Raw genomic sequence first — 15778 nt, forward strand, 5'->3', positions numbered from 1 at the left:
CTATCCTCACTAATATGATTACACCATACAAAAATCTGGCTACACTACGCTCTGCTAATAAGCTCCTAGTTTCCTCTATTAAATCTAAGAACAAAGCTGGTGACTCACTTTTCTCGAACACAGCAGGTAAAAACTGGAATCAGCTTCCTTCTGAAATATCAACCCTTGCTTCTTCCTCTCTATTTAAAAAACATCTTAAAGAGCATCTTAAAACTCACTGGCTTTGTCCATGTGCGAACCCAGACTGATATCTCTTTCCCCTTCCTGCTCTCACCCCTTTCTCTACTCCTCTAACCTCGGCCTCTAATTCTAGTCACTACACTTTCCTTCATAGTATGAGGATAAAATAAAAGGGTTCTCTCTCCTAATTGGGTCTTGCTCAAACTTACTATTGTTTAGTATAATTTTTCTTTTGACCAATGTTGCCTCTGTATTGTGATTTTACATGTCTTTTTATATATTGTAAACTTTGTCACTGTTCATGTTTGGAGCTTTTCTCCCCGGGCCTCTACTGAAAATGGACGTATATCCAGTTAGACTAGCCCGGTCAACAAATGTAAAATAAATAATAAATAAAAATATTCATTGTATATATCTTATGTTATAGTCATGTTGAAAATTATTATTTTATTCTGTCTGTGGAATTCATATCCTATTCATTTAATGCAGAGACACAGTTTCTCTGTTCTGAAATACCTCACCGATGGAAAATTATTAACACACTATCTGTTAGAAGTACAGAATATTTAGCTGTTGGCAGTTATGATGAAAGCCTTGTATTACGAAATCAGCTAGAACCCATTCCCTATGTAAACCAAATTTTATAAAACATTTTTATAAATGGCTGCCATTAGATGCAGGGCCCTTAAAGGAGAACACCACCCAAAAGTCTAGTGTTTCTTTCCAAAAAGTGTTTTTCCTTCCCTGTAATTTAAGACTAAAGTCTGCACATACAGAAAAAAACATAATTTAATAATTATTTTTGCCTTTCTTTCCTGCATTTGTCTCATGTGTTACACCACAACAGCTACTAAGAGTGGCAGAGTAATTAAGTTAGGTCACTTATCCCAACAACAGAGCCATTAAGAAAACAATGACATTTAAATGTGCCTTATCAGTTACAGATTGCCAACATTACACCTCAGATAAACAGTGTAACCTGGAGTCTGAATAAAGGCAGGGCTTTCAAGCTTAGTTTTCAGATGCAAATGTATTTCCCTTAAATAAAACTCAGTGCCACAAAGAAAGAAAGCAAATATGTTAAACTAACTGTTCTTACTTTCTGTCAGTATATGATTTTACAAGTTTACTAAACTGTAATTTCTGGAAAAGTATATGCTTCTTCTGCAGCTCGGGAAAGATTAACATCAAAGACTTCAATTCTAGCTACTTTGTTTAAAACTGTGAATGCAACACAAAGCATCTCAGCCCAACACCTATTAATCACAGGGTTAGATTTCTCACAGCTGAACAGTGAACTACAGTTGTTACTTTGAACAGAACAATTAACTCCAGTACATTTTGAAGCCTGTCATTCAAGCATTCCCTAAAATGGTGGCCATTAATGAAAATCAAAGGAAGCACAGTAAAAATGCGGACTGATACTGACAGTGAAGAGTGAGCAGTCACAGCAATGGTGTCAAGTGACGAGAAAGAACACTACAGTAAATGATCCCCAAATCATAAAGATTTCTTTCTGCCCCTCTAACATGACAACATGAAGGCAAAGCTATTGACTGTAAAACAAAATAATGCTGGCCATGGCAGTCTCCTTCAGATCATTTTGGGGTATAACAAACTAGAAAATAATAGTAACCATTTACTTTGATACAGAGGCATTAGCAATGCAGAAAAGTTCATAGGTTCATAGGTTCATAGAAAGGTACTAGGCTATTGGCCCTAGGGCCTATATAAGCCTAGCCAAAGGTACCCTGGCTTTCGCCACCCAAGAAAATTATTTTCCTGTGCCACTGTCGAGCAGAGCCACAGAAGTGATCCCCGGGGTGAATTTCCTATCTCCCATCCAATCATCAAGATTTTTCTTGAACAGTGCTAATGAGGCACTTTGTTTGATATAGATAGGTAGTTTGTTCCAGAGTATGGGAAGTCTCTGGGACAGGAATCTATCCCTGCAGCATGTTCTGTTTATTATGGTGACGAGGTTTATTATGGTCCCTAGAGCATGTAGCTAGTAGGGACTGTGATTTCTTTAAGTAGAGCATGTCTAAAAGCTCTGGGTTTGATATAGCTTTGCGTGTTAGGCAGAGATCGCCTCTGAGTAGGCGATATGCAATGGAGTAAAGCTGCAGTTTTTTGAGATGGTCTGCATAGGGCATCTCTTTAAGGTCGGTAATCCTCTTTGTGAGGTATTTCTGTGGCCTTTCCAGTTGTTGTAGATGTCTTGTGAGGTACATACCAAAAGGGGCATTGTACTCTATAATGGGTCTAATGAGTGACGAGTAGAGGGGAACAATGTTTTTTTCTTCAGTTTTTGCGTGTGGTTCTCCTTTAAAGAAATTCCCACCCTTAGATTGTAGGCATGGACAGATTTTGTTTTCTAAATATATATCAGGCTTAGTCACTTGATTTTGTCTTTATTTATTCCCACTTAGTATCAGTATGATATGATGGCATCCCAGATGGGAACAATACAGCTTGCTGAAGACCAGCTGTGCAGGACTGAAATGTCAACGGGGGTGAGAGGCAAACACTGGCAAAATACAGGCCTCTCTATCTCTGAGAGAGAGTAGGATTTCCAGACAGGACTATATCCCATGCTATAGACTGCTGACTATAGTCCTTCCACCTTAATGAATGTGGTAGTACCAACAGATCCTCTGCAATGAAGGGATGTGAATATAGTGGCACTGCACATGTGTACTGCACTGATGTCACTGCACACGTATACCACACTGATGTCACTGCACATGTATATCACACTGTCACTGCATACATGCACTGTACTGATGACACTGCACATGTGTACCACACTGATGTCCCTGCACACATGTACCACACTGATGGCACTGCACACCAGACACTGGGACAGGGATGCAGGTAGGTCAAACCAACAATGCTGAAACACTCATATTTCAAGGCCTACAGTGGTTTAACTCTCTCTTGATCCTTCTCTCCTCACAGGTAATACAGGCCAACCCTGGTACAGTTAGGATATGGGCTCAAAGGCTTGAGTGAAAATGAAAAACAAAAAAGACCAATCAGGCAAGACTTATTAGTCATGTCCAACTAGTTTGATAACAAATAAAAAATAATAAAAAAGGAACCACTCGTTGGGCAGAAACAAGTTTACTAAATAAATATAAAACACTCAGTATTTTGTTACAAAAAGTAAGTGCTTTCGTCAGGCACATAGACCAAACTTCATCAGACAATTCAATAATATAACAGTTCAGCTTTTATAACACCCCCATCCCCAATCATTACTTACTCAATTAAAATCAGTCTAATTAAATTAAACTAATCAATACTACAAGCAATACACATCAGTGTTCACATGAAAAATAAAAAATAAAAATTAGAAATTAAAACAAACCAGTATATTATATACTGACTGAATGAAAATATGTTAAATACATAAAACATAATACACACACACTTTTTTCAATAAAAACTTTTTTATCTATCCAGTACTCTGAGCTTCAATTTACTACTGATAGAAATAGTATCATTCAACCCTGGGGGGACATGGGCATTAAGGAAGACTTGCCACCATGTCTCCCTATCCTCCAACCATAATTTCCAAGGTCCCCCACGCTCACCCCTCTTAACCTGTTGTAGTACCATAAATTTAAATACATGGTCAGGAAAAATTTTAATGTGTCTGTATAAAGCATTTTTTTCATCACCCCTACGAACATCATAAAGATGTTCGTAAATACGCTGACTCAATTTACGTTGAGTTTTCCCAATATAAAAATCAGGACAGTGGGAACAGAGGGCAGCATAAACAACGCCTTGCGTATGACAACTTAACCTACCCTTAATACAAATAAATCTATTAACAATTTTAAACTTAGATGTCACTAAAATATTCCTACACTGGCTACACGCACCACAAGTTGCCATTTTGCCCTGTACTTTACCATCCCTGACTTGTTCTGATAAATTTTTGATATTCCTACCTCATCTATATACAAATTCAGGGTGTGTACCGAAACAGGTACCCAACACCGGATCACTATTCAAAATTGTCCAATTCTTATTAATTATAGCCTGTATAACACAGCTGCCATCAGAAAATGATGTTATCAGGGGACAAGATGCAACGTTATTCATACCCCTGTATTCACATGAACCAAATCTACCATAGTCCCACAATCACCAATTTTTGTTGTATTAAAATCGATAGCTAAGTACACCATGTTGTCATTTGAATCGTTCAAAATAGGCTTGAAATGGCCACTAATACATTTGTCATTTACCTCCTTTCTGATACTACTGACCAAATACTTGGGGTACCCCCTATCCAAAAACATCCGACACATGAAATCACATTCTTCAATAAAGTCCTTATAGTTGGACACCATCCGGGCTGCCCTAACTAACTGATCCTTAATTATACCTCGCTTAACATGTGCAGTATGACTGCTACCAAAATGTAACATACTATTCGAATACGTTGGCTTCCTGTAAATCTTAGATTGCAAACCGTCCCTTGTTTTGATCAAATTGACATCCAAACAGGGGATCCCATCAACCCCTACATTGTATGTAAACTTCAGAAATGTGGAACTTCCATTAATATAGTTCATAAATTCCACAATATCTTCCTCTGAACCTTTCCAAGCAATAAACAAGTCATCCAGGTATCTCAAATACAAAATTACATTACTAAACAAGGGAGAGGAAAACAAATAGGTTCTCTCCCACCAGGCCATGACTACTTTGGCAAAAAGTGAACCACATGGGGAACCCATAGCCACCCCCTCCAATTGCTTAAAGTAATGTCCCTCAAAAAAGAAGTAATTATTCCTGAGTACTACCTGCATGAGTTGTGTATACAAATTATTAACAGGCTGAGGTAACCCAAACTCTTCAAACAAAAATTCAGAAAACCATTCGAGGCCTATATCCTGAGGGATACAACTATACAGATCTTTAACATCTATAGTCATGAAAATGACCTTCTGGTTGGTTACGTCAATTTTTTTACACTTGTCCAGAAATTGCCATGAATCCTTGCACAAGTGAGGGATGGCCATAACTTTCTCCTTCAATTTGTAATCCAGGTATTTAGCAATATAACTGGTTTTAGACCAGGATAAATCAACTATTGGCCTAAGGGGTGGGTTACCCAAATCCTTATGGATTTTAGGGATACCAAAAATCCCCAGAATTTTCGGAACATCAGTGGTCATATAGTTGTACTCATCCAGGTCAATTTGGTCCTGCATTAACAAATCCAAAAGATCACTGTCTATCCTACTGTATGCAATGTTAACTTCATTTAAAGAAGCTTCAGTATACGTATCACCATACAGGATTTCAAACATTTTATGCACATAGTCGGCTTTAGACATGATGACCAATCCCCCACCCTTATCTGGTTGCATAATCCATAAATTCTCATTTCTCAAATCATTTAAACAATCAGTTTCAAGCATTGACAAATTGGCCTCAAGCACATGGTTCCCCAAAAAATGTTGAAAATCAGTTTCACACATTTTTTCAAAAGTTTTAATATCATAATGCAGGTCTGGATTATAAGTACTGGGCATTTTCAAACAATGGTTATTGACATTAAAGGCATCATTGTCATTCCTATGCATGAATTTCAAATTTAGTCTGCGTGTGTACATTTTAAGATCACAAATAAGCTGACTAATATCACTTTTACCACTGATGACAAAATTGGAACCTTTACAAACCACATCAGCATGCTGAGTAGAAAATACATAATCAGTAAAGTTAAATACTTTGAAATCTTTTTTAGAGTTCAAAACAATGCTAGGTTTGATAATAGTTTCTGTACTCACCTCCTGTTCCTTGCAAACTGGCCAAACTTCTGCCCATACTGTCTCCAATTCCCACCCTGCGGGTACGGATTCCACTGCTGACGTGCTCGGTTCTTCAACCTCTCGGATCACCTCGGCTCTAGCTGGTCCAAAGGGGCCTTCTCTCCAGGATTGGTAACTACATTGGTGTCAACATTATTTTGATGTATCGTACCCTGCTGATGTCTACCCTGCACAAGTGTGGGAAGGGGGTAAGCATATCCACCCTTGTAAGCATGTCTGCCCCTCTCTAATTTTTTTACTTTTCTGACTAGTTATCACAGAAACAATCCCTTTCACCGGTTGAAACAAGTGATCATAAGCAAACTTACATTGTTCCCACATGTCCCCATGATGGATCCTCTCATCCCGAATACGAATCTCCTCCTGTAGTTGCCCCAACACTGTATTATTGTTTTTACACATCAATTCTAGCAGCTTGCATATATCCCATGGTATAGACTGCTGACTATAGTCCTTCCACCTTAATGAATGTGGAAGTACAAACAGATCCTCTGCAATGAAGGGATGTGAATGCAGTGGCACTCACATGTGTACCACACTGATATCACTGCACATGTGTACTGCACTGATGTCACTGCACACGTATATCACACTGATGGCACTGCACATGTGTACTGCACACATCACTGGACACGTGTACCACACTGATGTCACTGCACATGTATACTGCACTGATGTCACTGCACACGTATACCACACTGATGTCACTGCACATATGTACCACACTGATGGCACTGCACACCAGACACTGGGACAGGGTTGCAGGTAGGTCAAACCAACAATGCTGAAACACTCATATTTCAAGGCCTACAGTGGTTTAACTCTCTCTCTTGACCCTTCTCTCCTCAACAGGTAACACAGGCCAACCCTGGTACAGTTAGGATATGGGCTCAAATGCTTGAGTGAAAATGAAAAACAAAAAAGACCAATCAGGCAAGACTTATTAGTCATGTCTGACTAGTTTGATAACAATCTCACATTTGACCATCATATAGTGGCAGTGGTCAGTAAAGCCTTTTACTTGGTTCATCTCATAAGTAAAGGGATTGTATCCAGAAAAAAAGGAGGTTATTACCTCTCTATATACCTCCCTCATTAGTATGACACCTCGTTTGGTATGTACCTCTCCAAACATCTGCACCAACTGGAAAGGCCACAGAAATACCTCATAAAGAGAATCCATGGCCTGCAAAACCTGTCCTATATGGACAGGCTCAAATCACAGCCACTCTACTTGGTATTGTACAGATTGCTCAGAGGTGATCTGTATCTTGCCTACAAGGCATTCTCAGACCCTTCCCTACTAGAGATGCTCCATATCTGTAAGTCTAACTCCTCATGCATTACCCACTTGAAAGGCCTGAATCTAATATGTGACATCAACAAAACCTCCTGGAGAGACAGGTTTGTCTCCCAGAGGCTGCCCAGTCTTTGGAATACACTTCCCAAACATGTCAAACAGAGTACCTCACTGACCCTCTTCAAATGCAGCCTTGATGAGTGGATGGGAAACCACAAATTTGTCCCAGGGGTTCCACCTGTGTCCCTCATTGACAGGGGTGACAGGTGCTGACTGAGGATTCTTTTTGGGGATAAACTCTTGGGTAGGTTTATAAGGGCCCCAGGGCCATTAGCCTAGTAACCTCCTAAGATCCTATGATCCTACAGTGTCCACAGTTCCTTGCAACTTTCTCACTGAAATCAGGAAGTGCATAAGTGGCTTATTTGGGCACAAAGACTTTCACTCAGTTTCAGAATAGGAGGTTGCTCTTGTCAGAAGTGGCTAAACACCTTACACATTGCTGACACCAAAACTTTGTACTTACTTTATATGGATACCTCCCTGATAGCACCTTGTCAGGTAATGTAATGCATCTTCTTTTTACATAAACAAAGTGCTGAACACCACTATTTACAGATGTCAGAAAGTGTCATCAGAGGAATAGCTAGGAAGTGTAATATTACGACTCTCAACTTCCTGTTTTGCAGTTCCTGCATATGATTTCTAAAGTAGTAGTTGTTAGATTGCTATGTTTTAGCTGTTAAATGGTGGCTTTGGAGACTGAAGCATATCTTCAAAAAGATATGTTGTATAATTAGCTAGTATTGTTATTAAACAGCATTTCAAATAAAGTGCAAAAAAGAAAAACGTGTGAAAATATAAACAAAATATAAACTTCTATTAAAATTATTTAACATGGTATTTAAAACCAACTGAAAGAATAACATAAAATAAAATTAGTCATGTAAAGTACACTGGAACATAGAAAATTGCCATATTGTTTACATGACTAATTTTATTTTATTCTTCCAGATGGTTTTAAATATCATGTTAAATAATTTTAATAGAAGTGTATATTTTGTTTCTATCATCACACTTTTTTCTTTTTTCCACTTTATTTGAAATCCTGTTTAATAACAATACTAGCTAATTATACAGTAATCTTTTTTGTTGATAGTTTTTTAGGGTTCTTGTGCAATGTGCACAGACCTGAAGAAGTCTAGAAGGACAAAAGCAATTTTTGTTAACAATAGGTTATATAAATAGAATATGGTTTGCACAATGGATTTTTTTTCCATGCAAAATGTATATGTATATATTTATATACATTTTTAGACTGCCAAATGGTCTAAGGTTTAAATATTTCGTACCATGTAGTATATTGTCTTGGATAAAATCACAGACTTTAAAATATGATTAATAAGAGGTACTGCATCATTATTAATTTGATTTAAAGTACATAAGGGTTAGATTATTATGCCAGCTACTATGTAGGACAGGACCAGCTCGAATGTCACACTGATGGGGGAAGGGATGTGCATTTGTTAACATATATACCAACACACTGTGTTTTATAGCACAATAAACCACTCCCATACCTGATAAAAAGTATATATATATATATATATATATATATATATATATATATAGTCAGAGAATTTGTGATTAAACTATTATTCTGTTATTTTTGTTTTAGTTGGATGTCTTGTCTGTGGGCTTAATAAAGGACTTGTCTGGAAACAGATGGTCTACCCTGCTTAGATTACTTTAGAATACTTAGTAATTCTGTATAATATTTCAAAATACATTTTTTTTTAATTTTTTTGACTTAGGATGGGTTTAAGTTTGCTACTTCTACTACCATTATCTGATCTTGTTAATATATAGTGATTAACTTTGTTAATATATAGTGATTAACTAGATATATATGAATTGAAAATCTTCCACACCAAAAAGTTTCTTACACTGTTTTGTTTAAGAGTAACTGTATCACACTTTGTTCTATTTACTGTGTTTTACTACAATGGATTGAAGAATATTTGCATGGAAGTAACTGTAGTAGTGCAGTCTAAGTCATTAACAACCATTTACCATTGGTTATTATTGCTGCTCAGTGCTAGGCATAGAGCAAATGATGACACAGACTGATAACACAGAAGGGGTTAGACAGAAAGAGAGCAGGAAAGGGAGGCAGACAGAAAAAATATTTCTGCTTACAGGCTATTTGTGGGCAACTTTGTTGTGTGTTACTCCTATGTTTGTCATCATCATTATTCTGTTGTGTTCAACAATAAAGTGTTCCCAACAGGGAGCAAGCAGGTTAGGATAGAAGCAGGATACTGTTTGGCTAATAAAATATGTAGTCAACAGTTACACCCAAAATAGTCATATAAAGATCAATCAGTAAGACTTTGACATAATTCTGGATTAGAACCCTTGACACTATGTTAAAAGTAGTCTATAAACCTTAGCATTATCTAGGCACACCGCATAGAAACTCCTAATTCATGCACTTTAAATAACACAACTGAAGGGACAGGGACAACAATAGTGACATAATGGATAATTAAGGCATTAGACTACATTACAGTAATGACAACTGTAAAATCACCTAAGGTGAGCATTACATCCAGCAACCTCATCAATATGCAAAAGTAACAACTGATAGAGAAAAAAGGGGAACAGGCAGAAAGCGAGGGACACAGGGACAGAGACATATAAAGAGTTCTGTCTATGGACCATGTTTGACCATCTTTATGGTGTGTTAGTCTTATGTTTCTCCATGTAAATATTCTACCATGCACTGTCCAATAAAGTGGTGCAAAGGTCAAAGGGAAGCAGAACAGAGTAGAAACAAGATTAACAGACAAGCAGGATAATGTTGTTTTTAATAATTCACATTTATGGGGTTGTAATTTGTTTGCAAATGCTTTAATGCTCCACTGTCAAAATGCTGTTCTCTATTTTTTCTTTTCTTGCTTGGTTTGTGACATTTTGTAATTTCAGATAAAAAGGTTTGTACTCACATGCATATTAGTAATATAAAATAACATTAAATAATATTATCACATACTTCTGGAATTGAACCCTTGCAAAAACAATGGCCTACAGACAAATTAATTATCACATCACACCACAAAGTGACCTTTACTTCATGCTATCCATCAGCCTAATAAGTGTTACTGTAATTGTCTGAAAGTACTCCTTTACTCTGTACTGCTATAGCAGAGTGGATTTAGGCACATTTGTGCAAAGACATCCGGACTAGTATACAGACACACACACACACACACACACACACACACACACACACACACACACACACACACACACACACACACACACACTAGACAAGCAAACACATACCCACTTATTCATACAAACCATGACTTAACTCTATCTTGTAATATGCACAGGATGAAGCAGCTGTGATCACCCTCCATGGATTTCTGCCACTGCAAGGCACCAGTGTGCACCACAAGAATGTGTCAGATACTTTAGCACCTTTGGACCCTTGACCCACCACCCATCCTGCACTTGCATAGTTCAGGGGTCTATGAGTCCCAAACTATACAAATTGTAAACAGGCAGCTGGGAAGGTCACTTACATTGACTTCCCCCAAAGTACTGAATTCACATGTAGTGCTCTAAATCTCACTGCTTAAGGCACACAGTAGTGATCCTAGGTGGCAACTGTGTGTGTGTGTGTGTGTGTGTGTGTGTGTGTGTGTGTGTGTGTGTGTCTGTGTGGGGTTATGAACTGGAATGATCTTGTAAATTATACAAGGCAGGTTGCACTCATTTTGTAGACATCACAAATGACTATGTTGTTGTGCCTTTCGGCTTTTCCCGATTAGGGGTCGCCACAGCGGAACTCCGGTCCGCTAATGATTGGCAGTAGATTTTTACGTGCCGAGTTGCCAGCTCTGATGCACAACCTTCAATGAAGGTACGCCCATTAACGCATGTCTCCACACAGAAGACGCTCTAGCTGAGAATCGAACAGGACAACGTCATACTGTGAGGCGACAACGCTACCACAGCACCACCACCGCAGTATACATCACAAATGACTATGAATACTGAATATTGTCTTACATGCAACTGTCTTGCTTCTGGAAGCATCAAATGCAGCTTTTCTTGCAGTATCATTATACACAGAGTTTGCAACTTACACCCAAACTACCTTTAAATACACAGGATGCATGGGATATTTTATACCTTTACTGCTGTAGTCCTCTCCTGTCCTAGAAGCAGTTGCTAACCAATCACAAAGTATTTGTCATATGAAAAGTCCTTAATACTATAAAATAGAATTAGATAAAGATCATTCAGTGGCTTACCTTGCAATCTCCAGGCCCAAACATGTTTACGTAGCTGCTAATGAGCGTAAGTACAAATCCTCGATCCATGAATGTAAAACAACGCTAAAAAAATATATTTTTGTTAGATACATATAATAAAATTAAAATTTAATTTCCTAGAAACATGCTTGCTAATGAGCAAAAATGAAGGTTGACTTACAAGTAAGTGAAAAAATAAACCGCTGCTTTAAATAAGCTTGCTAAGGTATTCTTCATAATAAAGACATAAAAAATACAAAGAATGGAAAAATATATCTACAGACTAGATCAGAAATTAAAAACATGCTATTCTAAAATGTATACCAGTTGCACATATGTCCATCTTGCAAAATAAAGTTTATCTTTATAAGTTAGCTCTCTTGCTTTTACTAGACAAAGTAAGGAGAAATACTATAGGGAAAGTCCTACTTTTCATCATAATAATTTTAGTTTTCCTCTATTCCACTTCAAGGGCAGGCTAGTCTATAATTCATAAAAATCATACTAGAATCACACTGTCAATAGCCTTGGTGAGCACTTTCTCTAATACGGGTTTTTCATCAAAAGGGATTGTACCTTCCAACTTGTTTTCTCAAAAATTTTCGTAAAAGTTAAAATTAATTGGTGGGAGGAGGCACAATAACCAAAAATGAGGAATATTTTTAAATATTACTGTATTTCACTTAAAAAAGGTTAAGAGAACAACAGGTTTTCTATCAACAAACATTTTCTAAATAGTAAGATGTGAAACCCGAATGTCTTGTACTATTGAGTGACTGTAATCAACAGTGATTACCCAGAAAATCGAATATTTTTACACAGGATAGGGCAAAAACAGGCAAAATATGAGACATCTGCAAACGTCTGGACAGTTGAGTGGTAAGACAGGGATGACTCTACTGCCACACTTCTTCAGTGTATGTCATCCGCCACCACACAATGTAGTTACAGTGCTTCTACCTTGAAAAACTGATCCAGTCCACGGAATCACCTAACTCATGTACAAACTGTGTAAGCTGATTGAAAAAGTATGGCAAATCAGTGCACATATTATGTAACTTGAGGTAAAATCCTGCAAGTCACCAGTCCAGGTGTTAGCATCCTGATCACCTTGTGGTACTTAAATGACATCATGTGCCATACAATACAGGAAGGAGTGATTAGTTATGATGTCATGGAAGACATGATGTGGCAATGGTTAAAATCCTTCTGTCACATCAGGTTTGACCCTGATGTCTTCTCATTATCTATGTGCATGTTTTCTCATGCCCAAATGAGGTTTCTTCTCACCTCCCCAAAACCACCTGGGTGCTTTAACCGGGTCTCTATTATATCCTCGAAAGCTGTAAACAGCCAACGCTATCTACAGCGAAAATGCTGTGCAGCAAACTGTAAATAGTGAGATAGCACTACAGTGAACATTGAAAAATTTGCCCTCTCCTCACTGTACTGCAATCTCGGATTTGGTATATATAATTACTGGGGGGGGGGGGTGTGGGGGGTGCAGCCCCCCACAATAGCAAATTCTCTGCACGGCATTTTTGCTGTAGATAGCTTACGCTGTTTACAGCTTTTGAGAATATAATATAGACACATTTTAACCGGGTCTATATCATATGTCCGAACGCTCAAATGTCCGAACGCTGAAACATCAAACTGGGAAGTTCGAAGTCTAAAAATAACGAAGCAGCGGAACATTGAATTCTTTCCCAGGGAAAAAATTTGGTGGGCTGTTTCAGTGGCTTTGCCATTTCCTCCACTGTGTTGCGATCTAGGAGTTGGTATATTTAAGTAGTGGGGTGTGGGGGGCAAAGTCCCCCACATTAGAAACAGTATGTAGTGTTCGTGTGTTTCTGCATTGTGTACTGGAACAGCTATTTTTTCCCCGGGGAAAAATTGCTGTTCTGAGTGTTCGGAGTTTTAAGTTTTCGAAATTTTGGGTTCAATATTTATATTGTCGAAGTTTTGACACTTCAACTATGTGATATATACCCTTTTAACCTTAAGATTAGAAAGAACTGATTTCACACCAATCCCTCACAGCTGAACTTGAGAGATCTGCCAAAAAAAAAAAATTACACGATAACTCATTAGTGAACAGTCACGTGGAACAACCACTTTAGACATGTGATGCACAGTATCCTCTACATAGGAGAACATGCACATTGTCAGGACTAGCCACATGGGAATGTAAAATTTGACTCTAGGTGATTTGTTCACATTGACTAACATTGGCAAGAAGGCAGTGGTGTTTTCTGTTTTTAAGTGAGTTGAGGACAGTACTTATGCCAGGAACCCATACTAAATGTGGGAAGAGATCTACTTGCCTTCATTTGCAAGTATGTGCCTGCAATATGCCTAGCAGTTCTGAGCTAATAAGCTGCTGGCCAGTTAATATACAGTTATCCATAAAAGTTTATGTGGAATAGATCTGTTGAGCAGACGCTGCATGTCAAACGTGAAAAAAAATAATAATTATGGATTGCTACAATGAATACAGGTTTGGTGACAGAATACAGGCTGGATGTGTATGACATAAAGGTAAAGAGGAGACTGACCATTCCGTATATCTAATAAATGAGGTAGAAGAAGAGTGCAGTGAGGTGCTTTGGCCTGGGATCCAGAGTCTGCTACTTAGGAGGAGGAGGCTGAACTACAAATAGTAAGGGAAGTGTGATGAAAGTGAGTCTTGTGAAGACAGTGACGGATGTAATCAGAATAATTAGCAGACCAGTGGCAGAAGACAGTGTAAGGACAGAGGAGTGACTTCATGATCTCAGCCTGTGCTGCATAGATGGACTGCAACTGACAGGAAAAGAGGGTATTCAGGCAGCAATTGCAGAACTTCATCAACAAAGAGGGACAAAATGAACTGGTGTTGATAATGGGGGACCTAAATGTTCAAATCAGATAAGACAGAACATGATCTGAGGAATGGCTGTGTCGACATGGTTAGGGCAACGAGAATAATGAAGGAAATGACATTCTAGACTTCTGTCTGACAAATACTTAATGGTTTGGCAACAAGACGGTCATAAGATTGCATACAATGGTCAGCATGCAACCCAGGTAGACTTCCTCCTAAGTAGGAAAGAACATTGTGGTCAAATCAGAATCTGTAAAGTGATCTGTAGTGAAACAGTCACCACTCAGCATAAACCACTTGTGGCCACAATCAGCTATGCATGATTTTCTGAGAAGGCTCTAAGATCAACAGATTGTTGGCTAGGCTTACGTAGGCCCTTGGGCCGATAGCCTAGTACCTACCTATGAACCTACCTATGAACCTATGAGACTTGGCTGAAGACCTGGAGGCTGACTTAAATGAAAACACAGGAGTTCAAGGAAATTCTCATGGGTCAATCACATTAAGACGTAGAGGAAATAAGTGGACTCAAAGAAAAATGACAGCATCTCAAAACATTGTGTGAAAAAATGACCCCACATATATGTGGTCAAGCCAGGCTTGGGAATAAAATACAGAGGAAAGCTGCTTATGGAATGCAGATGTCTAGGACGTTATCAAAGAGGAAGTACAGGAAGAAGTGCATGATATAAAAGATGGACCATGCCAAGAAGAAATAATGGTTGGCTAACAAAGTGGCTAAAAGAGCAGTCACAATGGCAAAGAAGATGTCAGAGAAACTGTACCAGCTTCTGGAAAGTGACTAAGCAAATGGCACAAAGAAATTCCTTCAGAATGTGAAGCAACAGAGTGACAATGACTAGTTGGTAGGTGCCATTCATCAGCAATGCCAACTATAATCTGCTCACCAGTCCACGGGACATCAAGGACAAATGGAAGTAATGCTTCAAGAAGAATCTGAATGAAAAAAAAAACTGTATTACTGCACACAAAGTCTGCAATGAAATAAGAAAGAGAATCCTCCCTAGAAGAAGTATAAAGTGCACTAAAGAAAATGAAGTTAGGGATAGTGACAGGCTCAGAAGAAGGAACAGTAGATATGAGAATGATGTTTGTTTCATTAAGGAAGAAATAGCTCCTGCAGGTACTCATTGCAGTTTGGCAGGACAGGCATATCACAGGTGATTGCAGAATAAGCATTCTAGTGCCAGTGTACCAGACAAAGGGGATATTCACAGCAGTGGGCAAT

General features: G+C 38.3%; 1 protein-coding gene across 7 annotated transcripts in view; it reads right to left on the reverse strand.

The window, feature by feature from the left end:
- The window catches only part of DOCK10 (dedicator of cytokinesis 10), a 2344342-nt gene that overhangs the window by 567844 nt on the left and 1760720 nt on the right, over positions 1-15778 (reverse strand). For all 7 annotated transcript variants that reach the window (XM_044070265.1, XM_044070268.1, XM_044070269.1 and 4 more), the window contains exon 29: positions 11664-11747. In XM_044070265.1, coding sequence (XP_043926200.1) covers positions 11664-11747 — 84 coding nt within the window. The remainder of the gene's footprint in view (positions 1-11663; positions 11748-15778) is intronic.

The sequence above is a fragment of the Protopterus annectens genome, chromosome 4.part1, assembly GCF_019279795.1.
Source record: "Protopterus annectens isolate FY-2018-M chromosome 4.part1, PAN1.0, whole genome shotgun sequence".
NCBI classification, from domain to species: domain Eukaryota; kingdom Metazoa; phylum Chordata; order Ceratodontiformes; family Protopteridae; genus Protopterus; species Protopterus annectens.